Source organism: Sus scrofa, chromosome 14 (genome assembly GCF_000003025.6).
Source record: "Sus scrofa isolate TJ Tabasco breed Duroc chromosome 14, Sscrofa11.1, whole genome shotgun sequence".
NCBI classification, from domain to species: Eukaryota; Metazoa; Chordata; class Mammalia; order Artiodactyla; family Suidae; genus Sus; species Sus scrofa.
In genome coordinates, this window is record NC_010456.5 from 114,025,805 (window position 1) to 114,046,048 (window position 20,244).

At 44.2% G+C, this 20,244-nt stretch overlaps 1 protein-coding gene across 4 annotated transcripts in view; it reads left to right on the forward strand.

Moving 5' to 3' along the window:
• CNNM2 (cyclin and CBS domain divalent metal cation transport mediator 2) overlaps window positions 1–20,244 on the forward strand; it is a 171,400-nt gene that overhangs the window by 136,835 nt on the left and 14,321 nt on the right. For 2 of the 4 annotated variants that reach the window (XM_001929238.6, XM_001929243.6), the window contains exons 3-5: window positions 2,837–2,974; window positions 5,047–5,216; window positions 18,302–18,395. In XM_001929238.6, the coding sequence (XP_001929273.1) occupies window positions 2,837–2,974; window positions 5,047–5,216; window positions 18,302–18,395 (402 nt within the window). Of the gene's footprint in view, window positions 1–2,836; window positions 2,975–3,179; window positions 4,485–5,046; window positions 5,217–18,301; window positions 18,396–20,244 lie in introns of those variants that run through there. The other 2 variants (XR_002338750.1, XM_005657454.3) reach the window with 2 other exon arrangements.

The following is a 20,244-nucleotide window of genomic DNA, read 5'->3' on the forward strand; positions in this document are numbered from 1 at the left end:
TCCACCTAAGGTCATAATTCAAGGACCTAAAAAAGTGAGGGGGCTTTGTTAAAAGGATAGATAGCAACTGTTGAAATTTCCTTGTTCCAGGACCCATGGGCCAGGGTAGAGGCGATGTTTGCAGGTGTAGTTTTGCTGGGGCCGTGGTGGCGTGGTACGAGATATGTGGAAGGAAGGACAGGTTAGGATACGCAATAAAAGTGTGTTTTTCTTGTTCTCTGCTACTTTGTCTTTTGGGAGGTGGAATGAGGAGTGGCTTCCTCTCCCAGGGCAGAGGAAGGGGAAATATCTGCCCCTGTTGGCCCAGAAGTTGGCTTGATCCTGGGTTGAAGGTGTGACTTGAGTCCTGTCTCATTAAAGTCCCCAAATGGTCTATGGAGCTTAAATCTTCTTCCTCAGCCTTGCTCTTAGAAAAGTAAGATTCTTTCAAGAGTTTAATACCAAAGATGATCCAAGGCCTGTGATGTTGGAGGTTGTCAAAGGTGGGATAAAGAAAGAGCATCTGGACTCTTTTTGTCCTGTTTAGCTTTTAAAGCATGACTTGGAAGGGAAAATGGCCTGTTCAGATAGCCTGTGGCACCTGGGACAAAGCAAACCTTGCTCAAAGTGGAATGATTTTATTCAGTCCTGTTAAAAGGGAATGTTCCTCAATTTAAATATGAAAGTCAGGGGTTCCCACTGTGGTGCAGCGGGTTAAGGATCCAGCGTTGTCTCTGGCAGCGAAGGTTCCATCCCCAACATGATGCAGGGGGTTGAGGATCTGGCAATGCTGGAACTGTGCCGCAGGTTGCAGCTGCGGCTAGGATTTGATCCTTGGCCTGGTAACTTTGATACGCTGTGGGTAAGACCCCAAAAAATTTTGGAAAAAGTCTTCCCTGCACCCTTAAAAATTTTTTTTTATATTTAGCTCATGTTTGCTTCTGAAAATATTTTTTCTCACATCTGTATATTGCTCTTTAAAAAATACCAGTTCCTATGTGTTTTATCCTTTTGACTCTTAGAGAATAATCAGCAATTTCCTAATAGAGAATATTGGCTGTGTGTTTACATGTTTCTCATCCCTCCTCACAGTGACTGCTTAATACCAAGTGTGTCTCTGCATAATTCGGTGTTTGCCTGGGGGTAATACTCATTGTAAGAAAGATAATTTAGACATTTATGGAATCATATGTTTGTACTTGGGTTCACTCGTTTTAAACCTTGATGGGACATGACTTCCTAAGATGAGAGGCTGAACTTGTGGTTCAGGTATATTTTGGATTTAGATAGGAGGTTGGGGGTGATGACTACCTTTGCCATTAGGAAATTATTTAGAATGTTGGCACTGATTTATACTGCCTGATTCTAAAGAGAATTTGGGACAGAGGAAAATTATAGGTCGTGATCACCTTCTCCCCGGGACCAGCCTAGGTAGTAATCATTCTGTTTAGTCGCAGGCATGTAGTGGCAATGTGAAGACTCAGGATTCTTGAGGGGGGAAAAGTAAGCAATTGGGGTCTTATCTCTAACCTAGTTTTTTCTCGATCATTACTTTGTCCAGGAAAATACTTGAAAAAAGGTTTTGCACTAGACACCTTTTAGATCAAGAGATGGCAACTACAGTCCCAAAGTACCTGCCACCTGTTTTTATATGACCTTCAAGCTAAAATGTGGTTTTTGGTGTTTTTTTTTTTTATATATTTTGCAGTTGTTGGGAAAAAAAGTCAAAATAATTATTTTATTTTGTAGCAGGTAAAACTGGTATGCATTTAAAATTTCCTATCTAGGAGTTCCTGTTGTAACTCAGTGGGTTAAGAATCTGACATAGTGTCCATGAGGATGCAGGTTTGATCCCTGACCTCTCTAAGTGGGTTAAGGATCCAGTGTTACTTCAAGCTGTGGCTTAGGTCTGAGATGTGGCTTGGATCTGGTGCTGCTGTGGCTGTGGTGTAGGCCAGCTGCTGCAGCTCGGATTCAGCCCCTAGCCTGGGAACTTCAATATGCTGCAGGTATGGCCCAAACCCTAAAAACAAACAAACAAACAAAAAACCATATCTATAATAAAGTTTTATTGCAACACAGTCATGTGAATTCCTTTACATATGGCTGCTTTTGCTAAACAGCAGAGTTGAATAATTACAACAGAGCCTACCTGGCCGCAGAGCCTGAAGTGTTTATTGTCTAGCCCTTTACAGAAGATGTGTGCTGACCTCTATTCTCAATCACTTTTTTCATATTTGCTTGACCTTGAGGGTCTCATGATCTGAGGTAGAAATGAAGCTAATAGTATTAAAATACTGTTCTATGAAAGGGTTCTTGTTTGTTTCTTGAGTGTGTGTGTGTGCCTGCGCACGTGCACACGTGTGTTCTCTTTCAGCAGAGCCTAGCAGCCTCCTAAAGGCAGGGACACACTTCCCTGTGTCTTTCGTAGCACGATTGTTCTTCATCGTGGTGTGGCGACCCCAAGTAGCAGGAGCCTGTGTGCACTCCAGGCTGCATACTCTGTTGCTATGTGGGGCTCTAGGCTCTACAAGGGGGACGGTTTCAGTCCACAGCTGCCCAGTAATGTACCTACACGGGTTCTCAAGATCTTCATGAGGTGTGTTGTTAATAGCTGCTCCTAATCAGCTTGCCTGCGATGACTGACTTCAGGCTGCGTCACGACTCTGCTGCACTGATTTGATGAGAATTCTCGCTCCCTTCCTCCCTCTTCCGAGTGGTGTTTGTGTGTAACGTGCCCACCGTCTGGAGAAAGAGTCTGGCCTTTCCCATAGATTATGTCATTTTCATGCAGAAAGAGCCCTGATGACATGGAATGCATTTCCTTACTTTTTCCTTTTCTCATTCCTCCCTCAAGCTGATAACAGAACGAAAAAGAAAGTGGCCCATCGAGAAAGAAAGCAAGATTTTTCCGCCTTTAAGCAGACAGACAGCGAGATGAAGGTTAAAATATCACCACAGCTTCTCCTGGCCATGCACCGTTTCCTAGCAACAGGCAAGTGCAGCTTATCACAGTTGGAAATCTCTGCCAACCCTGGAGCGAGTTTCTCACCCACCGCTGACTGGGGTGGGCTGGGGGTGGAGACTGGGAAATGGGGTGATAAGTAATGCCACTTTTGTGTTTTGTTTTTTGTTTTGTTTTGTTTTGTTTGTTTTGTTTTGTTTTGTTCTTTTTAAATTCTCTCCTCTCCTGTGTTCAGTGTCGGCATGAACCCTCTGAGACATTTACCAGGGGTGGACCAGTAACTTAAAATTGGTCTGAAAGGTAAGGATGAATGTTAGTGCCACACTGCATGTGAACCGTAGGCCAGGCCATCCGCTTCAGCTCAGTCCAGGGGAGAGCCAGCTGGCGGAGCAGGCGGACAGTGTGAACCAGACACCACCTCTTGTGTGTCGGACAGTTGAGTAGCTCTCTCTTCAGCTTGCCTCGGAAGAACACTTGGACAGCAGTGGTGACCCGGGTGCTATGATTTGCAGAGAAGAACCATAGGTGTTTCAAAATTAAATCTTGACCTTTTTGAGGGTTCTAATGAAATGAGAAATTCTAAGAACTCCGACATGGATTTCTTGATGGCCTCTTCAAATCAGATTTTTTAACTTGGGCCGATTCCAGGAGGCAAGTGTTCACATTATTAAAAACCACCAACCCAGCCGGCACTGACTGCTCCAGAGAGGTCAAGGTTGAATGGACTTAAGAGACTGACTGACCCTGCTCACATCCCCAGATGGCTCTCTAGGCGAAGGGTGAGCTCTGCTGGCCAGGGGAAGTGTGAGAAAATGTGAAAGTACCCAGTGGCCTATAGAAGACGCCTGTGTCCAAGACGGGCAGCCAGTGCCTTTCAACTGAATGCGATGTACTTAAAATATTTTGAAAAGAAGGCTAACAGCAGCCGCGTGGTGGAATGTTAACGCGCTCCTTAAGATCATGTTTTCAGATACCCGGAAATCCTCACCATGTAATGTTTGTGACATGGGGCAATACTCATAATTTAATGTAAAGCGAGAAGAAACCATATAAGACCATGTGTACGTAAGAGCATCCTTGTTTTTGTGTGTACACACACACACACGTACACGTACACGGCACTCACGCCCAGGCGAAGTACTGGAAAAAAACGCTCACCAATTGCACAGAATGGTCATGTATGAGTGGTTGGTGGATAGGTGATTTGATTTTCTTCTTGACCTTTTTCTGTATTTTCCAAAATTTCTGCAACGTACTGCCTTATTTTGTTATTACAAAAAAGTCACAGAAGCTAAGGTAGAATTTATACGTCTCACTGACCATAGAATTTTTAAAAAGTGAAACATAGATATTATCTGTAACTTGTTTATTAATCTTTTTCCAATTCTGGCAATATTGTTCCTCATCATTTAAGAGCCACAATTGAAAACTAAATGTTCTCCTCCTCTGCCTCTGAGATCCCGTGAACGTCCACTTTGAGAATAGCACCCTGAAATTCGTAATTGTGATTTTAAATAAAATCGATACCTTTGTAAATTCAGACCAACATTACCTTTTTTTTTTTTAATTAGCAAGTTGGAGTGCATGTTGATGTGTGCACGTGCCTTGCTTTTATTCTAAATCTCTCCCTTCCTTGATTCCCAGACTTTCTCAGGGTAGTTGAATGGGAGAATGAGCTGTGAAGCACTGCATCTGTGCACCTGGTACTAACCCACACCTAGACGCTTCCTGACCTTTGCTTCTTCCTTTGGCTGTTGTTGGACAGTCAGACTTTCGTGGCCTGTGGCATCCTGGCAGCCACAGAGCCTGCTTCTGGTTGATTTTCCTCTGTATCGGTCAGAAAATAAGGGTATGTTTATGAGAACTGAAAGCAGTGACAGGTTGAAAAGGAACTATTCTTAAGCAGCAACCATGAGAATTCAGCATTTTCTAATTTCTCCCAGGTCATCCTGCCCCCAGTGGATCACCAAACGGAAGTCTCGTTAACCTGTACCGTGTCACTTTGATTCCAAGCGTTCCTTATTCTCTAAACACCTTAATCACTAATAATAGTTTTTTCCATCCATGTGAAGTGTAATATCAAGTTGTGTTTATATCTATAGAAGTAGAAGCATTTAGCCCATCCCAGATGTCAGAGAAGATCCTTCTAAGGCTGCTAAAGCACCCCAATGTCATCCAGGAACTGAAGTATGATGAGAAGAACAAGAAAGCCCCAGAATACTACCTCTACCAGCGAAACAAACCTGTAGACTACTTCGTTCTCATTTTGCAGGTCAGAAGAAATAAAAGTTGTTTGATCTCATTGAGTTCCCACCCTTCCAGTTCTGAGGAGGGCGGGTGTAGGCGAACGGGTGTCAAGGAGTACATATGCGACTTCTGGGGTGGCCTTACATGCGGGAGAATTTTATCGCCCTGTTTTCATATCTGCCAACAATTTCCAGATAAAGCGATATCACTAGTTAATTTTCAATACTGATGGGTGCTGAGTGGTTGCCGAGGCATGGGGGGCTGTTCATGTGAAGAATGGTGAATTCGATCGTTTGTATTTTTTGAAGAGTTTGGGGAATTACCTATGGCATGTCTAAGTCTCGGCTGGGTGTTTGAAATTTGTGTTGTGAGTTTCTTGGGTCTTCTTTCTTATCTTTTCTTTTTTTCACCCCTCAGTAGGACTTGGTCTGACTTCCTAGAAATGCCTTATTATCTCTTCCCTTAATGCCGCCAAAATTATCCACCTCTTGTTGTTATTCCTGATTCCTAACCAGACTGTTTTAAAGAGGAACCGATGGGATAATAATCTTGGCCTCTCACGGCAACGGTAACTTCCTTCCTTCTCACTGAAACATAATCTACTGCATGAGGTGGGAAGGTCTGTCCAGTCTGAAGCCTCCTCGAAGGGCTTTTGTGTTTGAGTTGACAGGAGGCCCTTGTTATATCAGTTTCCCTTGGCTGAGCACAGTCCTTGGCATGGAGACTAAGATGAATGGTACAGTGACTAGAGTGCCAGTTTTATTGACTTCTTGTCCCTCTTTGTTGAAGAATTACTTTTGTAGGAATTCTGAGTTGATTTCAATAGAAGAATTGTAGCCCCTTAAAGACACCCTGTTTCTTGGTTATTTCCTTGATAAGAACTGGAGGGTCATTATTAGAGTGTAACTAGCATTTTGTAAGGCTGTCTACAATTTATGAGTCCCGTAGGTCCCAATTATCTAAATGAATTAAGAAGGTTCTTTTTATTTTTGTGTGTGTCTTTTTGCCTTTTTTAGGGCTGCACTGCGGCATACGGAGGTTCCCAGGCTAGGGGTCCAAGCGGAGCTATGGCCGCCGGCCTAGGCCACAGCCACAGCAACGCCGGATCTGAGCCGTGTCTGCAGCCTACACTACAGCTCTCGGCCTACACTACAGCTCACGGCAACACCAAATCCTTAACCCACTGAGCAAAGCCGGGCATCAGTCCTGCAACCTCATGGTTACTAGTCAGATTCATTTCCACTGTGCCACAATGGGAACTCCATATATGCGACTTTTATACAGTATTTCTTGGAAACTTCTGCCGGCAGGTTTTCTTCTTATTCTTTTTTTTGTCTTTTTAGAGCCATACCTACAGCATATGCAGATTCCCAGGCTAGGGGTCCCATCGGAGCTTTATCCACTGGCCTACACCATAGCCACAGCCACGGCAGATCTGAGCCAGTCTGCAACCTACATCACAGCTCACGGCAACACCGGATCCTCGACCCACGGAGCAAGGCCAGGGACCAAACCCGCAACCCCATGGCTGCTGGGCAGATCCCTTTCTGCTGTGCCACTGTGGGAACTCCCATGCTCACAGGTTTTCTTAGTTCAGTACCCTGACTCTTCTGCTAACCTTGGTCTTACTCAGTCCTGAATGATGCTTTTCTTTTTCTCTGGGGGATGGATGAACTTGAAACTCTGAGGAGGCTGTTGGGAATTTTATTTACTGCAGTGAAGGAATAAAGCATTCATGTTGCTCATAAAAGCTAGTTGTGACTATCCCTTAAACTTAGAGAAACTGAATGACATTAAATACAGTTATTTAGGAGAACTTTGAGGGTTGACATTGTGATTTTCAGTAGTAATATTAGAAACTCTGTGGCTTTCACTTGTCAATTTTTATATAGTTAGGATTTATGCAGGTCTCATTCAGTAACACTGCATTGGTATGTGAGAAAGCCATTTCCTGGCTGATGGATCTAAAAATAAATTTTATGGTAGATGGACTTCATAATCCGTATCCCTTTATAAGTAAATCTTTAAAGATATTTTTGATAAAGCTTTGTGTTTGAATACCTATGTTGTGTTAAATATTTATATAAATTTAACAAATTCTTGGAACTGATTATATCCTCCCTAGGTTTTACAAATAGCATATACACTGGATTTATGGAGATGTTCAAACTATAGACTTGGGTGAAAATCATGTTCTTGCAGGCCAACCAATTACCTGAGTTCCCCAGAGTTGGGTAATATCATCATACTCTGAAATATCATAATACTCTGTCCATCTAGCATAGCTGTCATCATTTATAGAATATATTCCACCCTAAAATGGACTAATCCATCATTGGAAGTTCATCCCAGGTTATTGAGCATGTTCCACTGCATTTCAAGAGCATAAAACCAGAAGAAAGCAGCAGTATCTGCCTTCCCTTCCTGGCCCCAGGGCCAGTGAGCTGCCCTCTTATGCAGACACTAGGAAGACTCATTTATTAGGTAATTGATATTTGGAATACAATTATAAATAGAAACATTACTTTGAGCTTAAACCCTAGTTGAAATAAGTCTAATTTATTCAAAGCAAACCACTTAGGTAAGCTGTATTAAAAGAATATCCTATGAGTTATGGGGCACACGCCTCCCACTACATATGTATAATAAAAAGGGCAACTTCAGGAGTTTCCTAGTGGCTCAGAGGAAATGAATCTCAGTAGCACCCATGAGGACCCCGGTTTGCTCCCTGGCCTTGCTCAGTGGGTTAAGGATCCAGTGTTGCCACGAGCTGTGGTATAGGTTGCAGATGCAGCTCGCATCTCGCGTGGCAGTGGCTTTGGCGTAGGCCTGCGGCTGCGGGTCCAGTTAGACCCTGAGCCTGGGAACCTCCATATGCCATGAGTGCGGCCCCAAAAAAAAGACCAAAAAAAAAAAAAAAGGCAACTTTAGGAGTTCCCTGATGGCTCAGTGGATTAATGATCTGGCATTGTCACTATTGTGGTTTGGGTCATTGCTGTGGTGTAGGTTCAGTCCCTGGCCTGGGAACTTCTGCATGCCATGGGTGTGGCCAAAGAATTAAATAAATAAATAGGCAACTGCAAGTTTCATATGAGAAAATAGATTTTTTAAACTAAAATGTACTATGAGAAAAGCACAATGAAGAGTGAAAGAAAACATTATTGGCTATACATGCCTTAAATAACAAAATACACATATAAAAGTAGAAATAGATAAGAACATAATTTCAGTGGAACTTTTTTTCCATCATCATAAAAGAGTAGGGGAAAATGTCAGTTTTTAATTGGGTAAATAATAAAACAGAATTAACCACTTTGAAGAAAATTAAAGCCAGGAAAATAAACTTTTAAAAAAGTTTTGGAGTTCCTGTTGTGGCTCAGTGGTTAACAAATCCCACTAGGAACTAGGAGGTTGCAGGTTCGATCCCTGGCCTTGCTCAGTGGGTTAAGGATCCGGTGTTGCCGTGAGCTATGGTGTAGGTTACAGACGCGGCTCAGATCCCGAGTTGCTGTGGCTCTGGCGTAGGCCGGTGGCTACAGCTCCGATTCGACCCCTAGCCTGGGAACCTCCATATGCCGTGGGAGCGGCCCAAGAAATGGCAAAAAAAAAAAAAAAAATTTTCTATGACTCCATAAAAGCTGGTCATCTGCTCCATCATATGTAAGTTCTAGTAATTCAGAAAGATAGAAGTTTCATAAAACCACCTGTGTAGTTCATAATGAAATGAAAATTAAATGGAAAAGTGCATCACTGAAAAGTACTAAGCTATTTTAAAATTGAGATCAGTTCTCTTACAAGCGTTTATAGGTAAGATAGAGAACAGAGTGTATACTATGTGTTCATTTGTGTAAAAAAACAAACCTGCATTCTTCCTTTGATGTGCATACACAGTGCATCTACAAAAGAAACTGGTAATAATTGTTGCCTCTAAGGAGGAGGCTTGGAGGACTGGGAATGGGGCGGAAGGGAGACTTAGTCTTCCTTTGAATCTCTGTGTGTATGTACTGTCATTTAAATAAAGAATCATGAAAAATAGAATTAATGACAAACTAAAAACCCTAAGTAGCACCTGAATTAAGGAGAAAATATGTAGCATAAAAGACTATTAAATAATATAAAAACCGTATATACAATATATCAAAGTTTTACGAAATTTTATTCCTCTAAGTACTTAAAAAATGTGTAATTTTCTATAAGAGATAAAGAGCAAAGCAACAGACTAAGAACAAATTAAATTATAGATTGTCATAATTTTCATTTAAAAATGAAAAATCCTGGAGTTCCCACTGTAGCACAGTGGGATCAGCAGCATCTCTGAGCCCTGGGACCCAGGTTCCATCCCCAGCCCAGCACAGTAGGTTAGTAAGGATCTGGCGTTGCCACAGCTGTGGCTTAGGTTGCAACGGCAGCTTGGATTTGATCCCTGCTCCAGGAATTCCGTATGCAGAGAGTGGCCAAAAAAATAAAAATAACATAAAATGAAATGAAAATTCCTTTACATCCCATAAATAAAGTCAAGATTGCTTCTTCTAAAAGATCAACAAAATCAGTATTCTATTGGCATAATTAGTGTGATTAAGAAGAAAAAACAAAAGTAGTTCTCCTTTCCCCCCTCAAGCAAGCAGCTAGAATCAAAGGAATTGCTTGAAACAATTTGGGACTTGAAAAAACTCAATTTCTGTATTATACAAAGACAACAAGATGATTTGATAGTCAAATGCATTCTTTAAGACCACATGGCCTAATTTAAAGTCTGATAATATGGGCCAATCTCATTTTTCCACATTGTGGAGCATTCCTAAATAAAAAGGTAGCATTTAGAGATCAACAACGTGCCCACAGAGTTATTCACTGTGACGGACTCAATTAGGATTGTTTTAGGAATTTGTGGCTTGTTTATTAATGAGGACAACAGAACTAAATGATGTCACATTAATTAGGAAAGCAGTTAAGGAAAAAAAAATCCTTAGGTTCACATCAATAGATATCAGAAAGACAACTGAGAAAATTAAGCATCCATTCTTGATTTTTGGAAAGCAAACCAAAGAAACACTTTGTAAAAATCCATGATGAACAGTGAATGAAAAAGAAAAAAATGGTTTAAAACCAATCACCTCCTTAAACTGGCAGCTTCCATTTGGGGACACCTGTATACGATCCCTCATACATGCTCCTGGAGAAATCACTGCTTTCTCTAAAACTATGTATGCAAATAGATTAATGGCAAATGAACGTGTCAGATATGAAGTAGTAGAAATAGCCAATATGTCTAAGCTACTCAGATTTCAATATGATAATATGAAAGGTCATATGCTTGTGAAAGAAGTAGAAAAGTACAAAAATCTGTTGAGTAAAAAGGTAGCGCACATGTAACTGTTACAAGGCATTTTTCTAATGTAGCTGTATTTTACAGCGAAGGGTTGGTTGGTCCTTTGGGGAATAAAATGCCTAAGCAAATAAAAAGTATGATTGTTATTATACAACAGTCAGATTATGATTTTAGTAAATATAAAGAATAGGAAGGAGTTCCCATCGTGGCGCAGTGGTTAACAAATCAGACTGGGAACCGTGAGGTTGCGGGTTTGATCCCTGGCCTTGCTCAGCGGGTTAAGGATCAGGCATTGCTGTGAGCTGTGGTGTAGGACGCAGCTCAGATCCTGCGTTGCTGCGGCTCAGATCCCCAGTTGCTGTGGCTCTGGCATAGGCCGGTGGCTACAGCTCCTATTGGACCGTTAGCTTGGGAACCTCCATATGCTGCGGGAGCGGCCCTAGACAAGGCAAAAAGAAAAAAAAAAAAAAAAAAAAAAAGAATAGGAAAACAAGAGGAATAACCTTTTTCTTTACCAATTATATAATCCACAGAAAGGAATACCTTTTTTTCTGGTGTTAATTTTTGTTGATTTCATGCTTCAGATTTTTTGTTGGATGGGACAATTGAGCCACACACACAAATCTGAGGCATGAAATCAACAAAAATTAACACCAGAATGAAAGCTATTCCTTTCTGTGGATTCTGACATGGATTTGTAAGAGGTTTTTTCTCTATGGAATAAAGTCTGTTCTTTTGTGGAGGGAACACGTAGCACCTTAGAACTAAACAGCCCTTGGCAGTACTTTATATCATTTTACCTGTTATTGGGAGAGGAATGTCAGGCTCCAGCAAACCTTCTCATGGAGTTTTGAGTTGTAGGGTCTATGTGTCCCAGGGCATGATGTTTCATCGCTCTTGAGTCATGAACAGATAACAGCCATGTTAAAAAAAAAAATGACTTGGGTATTTGGTGTTGACCCTCTTTTTAAAAAATTAAATATATGTACAAATAGAAAGCTAGTATAAGCTCCTTTTGAACTCTTGGCGTTGAGAACCCTTATACAGAACAATAAAGCAAATGAGTTTGTAATTTTTTAAATCTGTGAATGACATTACTTGGCTGATAGGCAAGTGCCACTGGTCCCAGGACAGTAGCAGGGAGCTCTGGCGCAGGCTCTAGCATTGAGCACCCTCCCGTCCCCGTGTGCCCGGCAAGGATGACACCCTCCATCCCTGTGCTCAGTTGGAGCTACTTTGTATGTTTGTACAGTATGTTGGGCTGTTAGTTGGCCTCCTCTGGGTGTGACCGTTATTTACATGTTTAGCTGTCCTCTGTTTGTTCTCCCTGGCTCAGTGCTTCTCACATTTCATTGTGCTTGAGAATCCCTTGGGGATTCAGGACATCTAGGGTGGAGAGTGAAATGCTTCATTTCTGACACGCTCCCAGTTGATTGAGTAGCAAGGCTTAGCCATGATGATTCCTGTAAGTACAACTTGTTAACAGATTTGAGCACTAAGGCAAATGCTGGCACTGACATCTGGTGGCAGCACTTGGTTAGAAGATGGTCAACCAGATAGCCCAAAATATATGTAAATTAATTTTTGACCATAAAAAAAAAATGTAAACATGCAAGAAGCAAACTTGCTGAGTCCCAGGAGTACACTTGTGGACTCCAGTTTGGAAAAATGTTGCTGAAGAACCTCCTGGTAATGCTTCCCTTCCTACTGGGCAGTGCCGTGAACACAGCCTGGTGTCTGTGACCCTCGTGTTTAATGACCTCCTTTTAGGTGTCAAAGCCTACTTTGTGATGGTGATTTAAAAGTCAAAAACAAAACGAAAAAGAACTCAGTTCTAGTTCCCATTGTGAATCTGACTAGGAATCATGAGGTTGCAGGTTTGATCCCTGGCCTCGCTCAGTGGGTTAAGGATCTGGTGTTGCTGTGAGCCGTGGTGTAGGTTGGCAGCTGTAGCTCCAATTAGACCCCTAGCCTGGGAACCTCCATATGCTGCAGGTGCAGCCCTAAAAAAACAAAAAGACAAAAAAAAAAAAAAAAAAAAAAAAAAAAAAAAAAAGAACTGAATGCTAGAGTCAACAGGAGACCATAGTTGCTCAGCAGATGGAATCTGAGGGTCTTTGGCCTCCATGAGTCCAGGGCCTCGACTGACTACTTGATCTTGTCTGTGCCAAGTAGGAGGGCTCAGGCTTCTACCTTGAGGCCAGATACAGCACATGACTGTTGAGTGCTTTGTGGATGCTTAGAAACTTTGAAAAGAGTTATCGAACACCTTTCCCAGCAAAGGTAGGGTTCTGGGGGAGCGACTTACTCAGGAAGCCAGCTTTGCTTGGGGCAGGGAGGTGGTCTTCCTGTTTTGTCAGTTTACCAGTAGGAAGGAAGCCCTAGCTCCCTTTGGGGGTCTGCTCTGTCTTGATTTTTTTCTTCTTTTTTTTTTGTAATATGCTAATATGCTAGACAACAAATTCATCAATATTTCAAAAGTAAAATTGCTGTGTAGCTCCTTGCTTGTAGGGAAGAGGTTGCTATCTGGGAGGACACCCAGTGGATTTTGAGCCAGGCAAGCCATTTCCTCATAGGGGCGGCCCTGCTTTGTATACTGGTAGGTTTCCTTGAGAACCGTCACTTTTTATAACCATTGACACACCTAGATGAATTAGAAATTTCCAGTGAACACATTTTTAAAACTTGCCTGCCGGGAAAGCTTCACTCCTATAAAGAAAGATATAGAGCTGGGCAGTTCTTAAAACTTGTGGAATTGTAGCATCACAGGATGTTAGAACTGAAAGACCCACAGGAAGCTTTGCCTCAACTGCAATTTTATAGATGAAATAAAATTAGTTTAGGGCAGGGTTCCTAAATGCTGGTACTTGACAGAAGGTTTCACCAGTTTGAGGCGAAACGAGAAAAATACAGACAATTGCAGTGAGTTCTTCATAAAGCTGTATGTATTCAGCGTAAAGACTCATGTGTTATCCGGAAATCATATATTTTCTATATTTGGAATGTTTTAAACATTTTATGGCTTTTGTGAAATGCTGGTCACAATAGGTAGCTGTGTTGTTTTTTTTTTTTTAATACCTTTATTTTACAAAATAAAAATCTGTCAACCCTCTCCCTGCTTCTGAGGAAGAAGGCGGATTTTCTTAGTTCTCAGAATCCGAGCAGCTGGGAACCGCTGACCTAATACTCCTGCTTGTAGTCTGATGGATGTAGACTAGGCGGACCTCACCTGCCTTGCCCTCCTGCAGTCCTATCTTGGGGGGCAGAGCAGAGATCAGCGAAGGGGGCTGCAGGTCTTTGTGCAGCTGTCTCGGTCTCATTCGCAGACTCGCAGTTTCTGGGGGAGTCTCTAGAGACCAGGGTACTCAGAGGTTCCAGAGTGGGCGGGGGCCCTTGTTCCCAAACAGCCTGAAAGCAGTGGTTCCCAAGCTCTGCTGCGCATGAGGATAAAGACAGCTTTATTAGGATCCTTGTGCCCTTGGAGTTCCCTTGTGGCGCAGAGGAAACAAATCCGACTAATATCCATGAGGATGTGGATTCAATCCCTGGCCTCCCTCAGTGGGTTAAGAATCCAGCCTCACTCAGTGCGCTGTGGTGTAGGTTGCAGACACAGCTCAGATCCCACGAGGCTGTGGCTGTGGTGTAGGCCAGCAGCTGTAGCTCTAATTCGACCCCTAGCCTGGGACCTTCCATATGCTGCAGGTGCGGCCCTAAAAAAAAAAAAAAAAAAAAAAAAAGGTCCTTGTGCCCAGGATATACCCACACTAGGTAAATCAGAATGCCTGGGAGTTGGCGCCAGGCAGCAGTACTGTTCAGTCTGCCAGGTGTTTCCAGGGCACAGCAAGGGCTGGGAACCTCTGTCTTGGAGTTTCCAGGGCAGAGGTTCTGAGCTCAGGAGTCCTGAGTGCTGTCCCAGGAGCCGCTCCTTTCCCAGAGGTAGACCTGGTGTGAACAGTTCAGTCTTTTGGGAGTGACTGTTGCTCTGCTGGTTCTGACAGTTGATCACAAGAGAACTGTGAACTGGCCCATTTGCAGGGACACAGAGCCCAGAAGGCCTTGTAACTTGTTTAAAAAAAAAAAAAAAAAATGACCCAGGTCAACTGGAGATCCATGAAGATGAAGTCATGATGAGGCTCTGTGGCATTTGCTCCTCCTGATTTTCTGCGCAGAAACTGAGGATATGCGATGGTCCTGCAGCCGCTTTTGAGATGACAGCCACAGAGGCAGACACTGCCCATTTGCGTGTGTTCATCGCGCCCCTCTGGTACAAAATCCAGGATTAGTCCGTGAGGAGGTGGAGAAGTAATTGAGGGTATTCTGCAGTGGGTGCTGCCATTCCTGTGATTTGCCACCTCTTAGCAGTGCGTCCCTTCCCCTCTCTCTCAGCGACGCTGCATCGCGTTCCTTCCTGCCAGCCTTTGGCTTTTGCTCCCGAGTCACCACCTCTTCCCTCTCCACACCAGCTTTCCGCCCTGTTGCCCGGATCTCCCTGAACAGCCCTCGGGTGGCCCCAGGCAGCCCTCCTCACCCTGCTGCCATCTGCCCGTGTGGCCCTGCTGCCTGCCCATGCCCCCCATCTGATTTCCTCAGGAAGATAGTCCCGCAGGCCACAGGGCCCCTCCTCTCAGGGACTCTCCGACCGTCCTTTTATTCCAAGTGCTTTCTTCCCTCTCCTAGTTTCTGGAGTTCTGGAGTAAGATGGTGTCTTGTCCTTCTTGTGTCTGTTTTCCTCTGGCCCTGCACTGGTTTCTTTTTCTCCTTCTGCTCTTGGTCACAGGCTGCAATTGCTTCTTTTCTTGTTTCACTTTCTTTTCTTTTTTTTTTTTTTTTTTTGTCTTTTGTCTTTTTAGGGCTGCACTCACAGTACATGGAGGTTCCCAGGCTAGGGGTCCAATTGCAGCTGTAGCCATCAGCCTACACTACAGCTCACAGCAACACTGCATCCTTAGCCCACTGAGCGAGGCCGGGAATCAAACCTGCAACCTCATGGTTCCTAGTTGGATTGTTTCCGCTACACCACAACGGAAACTCCTCTTTTCACTTACTTTCTGTCCTCCTCTCAGACACCCAGCTCCAGGTCTGACCTTTTCCTTGAACTTTTTTCTGTTGTAGCCTTTTTGATGCTCTTCAAAGGACCTCGTGTTTTTTTTTTTTTTTTCTTTCTTTTTTTGGTCATTTTTGGCCACCTCCATGGCATATGGAGCTCCCTGGCCAGAGTTTGGAACTACAGTTGTGACCTGAGCTGCAGCTGCGGCAACACCAGATCCCTAACCCACAGTGCCGGGCCAGGGATCAAACCCACGTCCTAGTGGCTCCCACAATTCCACCAATCCCATTGCAACATGGCGAGAGCTCCCAAAGACCTTGTTTTCTTAAAGGGAATTTGTCCTCTCCTCCCAGCACCCCTCCTTGATGCAGCCCCTTCCCAACGTTCCCATCTCCACTCCTGGGGCCCCTGTTTTTTAAGTCCTTCCGAGGATGTTTCTCTTGGGATTACTGATGCTCTTGCATTCTCCTTACCCTTCTTTCTCCCTTGTGGTTTCACCAAATGATGTTGACCCCTTATCCACAGCTTCTGTCATAGCCATCTTCTTCCAGTCCTGCGGTTACTGCTCTGGTGTACGCCTAGACTTGGTCTTCCTGAAACCGTATTCCTCTTCTCACGAGCCTGGCCTCAGGAGCCCACTTCATCCAAGCAGCTCCACAGCCTGACTTGCTCACCAACCTGCTTTTCCACATCCATCCCCTCTTCCTCCCTTGAGCCTGGCAGTCTGCTGTCACCCACCTCTGACCTTCTTGTCAGTGTCCACTTCTCTTGGCTCAAACCCTACTCCTTAGATTTCCCTTCCTGTATAAAATTGCTCTGTACACAAGAACAGGAAGTAGGAGTTCCCACATGGAGCAGTGGGTTAAGGATCTGGGATGGCCACAGCCGTGGCCCAGGTTGCAGCTGCGGTGCGGGTTCAATCCCTGACCCGGGAACTTACATATGCCATGGGTGCAACCAAAAAAAAAAAGTACTTTTTTCCTCTGAACTCCTTATGTTCTTCTAGTCTTGTCCTCATGTAGACTTTTCATTGACTGCCTTGTATCATTAAGTTTCACATGTGCTCCCCTTTCTGGATTGTAAGCTCTTGGAGGGCACGGACTGTCTTCTCACAAGGCTGCACGGCTTCTCCTGTAGGACCCTGGGTGGTCTGGGGTTTTAGCACCCGTTGGTTTGTAGGTTGATTTTATATGATAGCAAGGGAATTGGCTGGAGAGTGGTAAAACTGATTTTTCCATCGAGTGAAGGAAAACCTAAAAGAGGCAACAGATACTTCCCTGAAGAAGGGATTTGAGAAAGGGCTTCCATAATTGGGAATTTAGTATAGAATAATAGAGAGTGATCACAGTATAGTTTGTGTTTGTGGGGGGCTCAGGGTAGCATATTGGTTAAGAGCTTGTTCTTCAGTTACTTTATCTTCCTGAGCCTCAATCCCCTGATTTAGAAGAGGGTGACAGTTGTGTCTGCTTTGTAGCATTCTGAGCATTAAATGAACTAATAAAGCCCTGAGATTGTTAGCACAGTTCCTCTTCAGTAAGTGGTAGCTAATTTTTTCTACCCATTATAAAGGATGCACATAAAGCCACCCTCCTACTGGAGAGGCAGTAATGGTAGGTGCGATGAACAAGAGCTGTCCTGATCCTTAGCTTGCAAATCTAGAATGCAGCTCCCTGTAGAAGGTTTTCCAATAGCCCAGTAAAGGCGTGTTGAGCACCTGCCATGAAGGGATTATGGAGAACCCAGGATGAAGGGATGAAGAAGGGACAGCTGGTCTGTCCCAGAGGGACTGTTAAGAATGAAGAAGTTGTAGTCAAGTTAGAGGAAGGAAAGAAAAGGGAGAACCTTGTAAGAGGTTTTGTCCATGGAGTTCCTGTCATGGCTCAGTGGTTAATGAGTCTGACTAGGAACCATGAGGTTGCAGGTTCGATCCCTGGCCTCACTTATTGTATTAAGGATCTGGCATTGCAGTGAGCTGTGGTGTAGGTCACAGACGTGGCTCGGATCCCGACTTGCTGTGGCTTTGGCCTAGGCCAGTGGCTGCAGCTCCAATTAGACCCCGAGCTTGGGAACCTCTATATTTTGCAGGTGTGGCCCTAAAAAGACAAAAAAAAAAAAAAAAGTTTTGTCCTGATGAGAGATTTCTTAAGGTGCTTTTCTAAGACAAGAGAAGTGCCATCGTGTTGCAGTGCTTCTGGAGTCTGGATGACCAGGGATTGGCTTTTGAGGTGTCTTCATGGTCGGTCAGGATGTGTGCTAGGGGTCTAAGAGTGAGTTCTGCCTCGGGAGCCAGTTCACTCCTCCCTGTTTCACGGTCACAAACCATCCTGGCCCATGACCCTGACCCCGCTCCAACTTGGGTTCCTGCAGGACTGCTTGGGTGACCGTCACTGAGCCCCATCGTAGTGTTTGTCCCATTGATGGAGCAAGAGCCCCATCTTTTATTACTGGAAGGGCTCTTGAAGGACCCGTGAACTGGGATGCTGGCAAATAGTAAGTGGACCCACAGAAATTAAACATCACAGTACTGTCACCTCAGCAGCTCCAGCTAAATTTAGTTTTTCATAGTTAAGATGAAGTAACCGTAAGTGGGAAAGAGGACCTGAGGCTTTTTACTGCGTTGGGATTGTTGGGAAAGGGTTGTAGACAAAAATCTGAGGAAGGACCAAATCCTGCACAGAATTTGCAAAGAGTTTCACGTAACTGGACTGAAAATGCTCCCTTTTCCTTTTCACAGGGGAAAGTGGAAGTAGAAGCTGGGAAAGAAGGTATGAAGTTTGAAGCCAGTGCTTTTTCATACTATGGCGTAATGGCCCTCACAGCCTCTCCAGGTGAGTTACCTTCTCAGCCTCAGGGCAGGGATAGGTTTTAGGAAATAATGCCCTCCTGCTGTCCTCTTGCTCTCCGTACCTGCCAGCTAACCCTCTTTCTTTACTTCTTGAACCTTTTATTGATGTGTATCATGGATACAAAAAAACCTGCTCAAATCATGGGTATATACCTGCATGAATTTTCATAAACTGAACTCACCTGTGGAACCAGCTCCCAGATCAAGGGGCAGAACATCACCAACACCCAGCACCCACTCCCTTTTAGTCACTGTCTCTCCAAAGTAACCACTCCCTTGACTTGCAACCATTGACTGGTTTTGCCTGTTTTTGAACTTCAGGTAAATGTAATTGGATGAGATATATGACATTGAGTCTGGCTTCTTTCACCCAGTGTTGTCCTTGTCACATTCATCTGTACTGCTACATGAGCTTCCACTCTGTTTCTTCTCCTTGCTGCTTAGGGTTCCATGGTGTGAATACCTAGCAATGCATTTATTCTTTTCATTGCTGATGGACACTGGGATAAGTCCTGTGTGGAGCTACTGTGAGTTGTGTGGCCATGACACTGTCCGTGTCCTGTGGTGAAGACATATCTGTTGGGTACATTATGTAGGCATGGAACAGCAGGGTCAGCATTAAGAGCTGCTGCCTGACGCAGTTCACACCCCTCCCTGTGCTGACGGGGGTTCCAGTTGCTCTGCATCCACCGCTTGATGCTGTTGAATCCTTTAGATGTTAGCTATGCTGGATGTTTTTATTTGCTTTTTTCTGAGCATAATTGAGGTTGTTAACATATATCTACCCATTGCCTGTAGCCAGTTCTGCTTAACTAGAGGGCTGGCCCGTTGAGTCAGCCAACTAAGGATGAGTGTGCCATGGGCTATTGACCAAGTCCTCTGAGCGCAAGATGCCAGATGAGGGTGTCTGTCCTGGTAAGAACATGGATGCAGATACTTGGCTCACCTCTGGGATGAGACTTGAATGGTCCCTCTGCGCTGCTTACTTTGCAGTGCATCTGCTTGCTACCTCCCCTAGGCCCGAACAGGCGGGCAGGTGAACAGAGGGGCTGGAGTTCCCCCTTGTGGCCAGAACACCAAATGACAGGCTGTGCTAGGAAATACCTTTTATAAACCTCCAACTTAAAAACAGCCCATCCTAAAAGAATACCGTCACTTCTGAAAATCAGTCCCAGAAGGGGAGGGGGCCTCTCCAGACAGGTCGGTTATGGTACCGACATTTGGGCACAGTGTCCCCGGTGCCCAAAGAGGTTACACTCGGAAAGCCCGGGAAATGGCAAGAACTTGCTGCCATTACTAAATCTCCCCTGCCCTTGATGCATCTTCTCACTGTCCTGCTACTGGTTTTTGAGTCACATGGGCCACTGTCCTCATTGCTAAGTGCTGAGTAACACCCAGTGTGAACTCAAGCCTGTCCAACCCCACTTAATTAGTAGGTGTCTGCTGCAAACTGGCAGGGCATCTTGCGTTTTCAGTGCTAGCGGAGGGGACAGGGAGGTTCTTAACTAGGCCAAGAAGACCCTGGCGACAGCCTGAGTCCCACCATTTATGGTGGACCTGACTGAGAAAGGCCCTTGGCTTCCTCATCATTAAAAGGATATAAGATGACCTCCTGTGATTGTTGGAAGAATAGAATGTAATAATACTGACATGAGCACTTTTTAGCCTTTAAAGCACAAGAGGAATGTTTGTATATCACAGGTGGGTGTTGAGATTGCAGCTGTTGCTTGGCAACCAACTTCAAGTCAGCCCTGGGTTAGCAGAAGTAGACTTAACAAGGTGGCTTTGAAAAGAAAGCTCAGTATGCTGTGCATTTTTATCGATCACTGGTT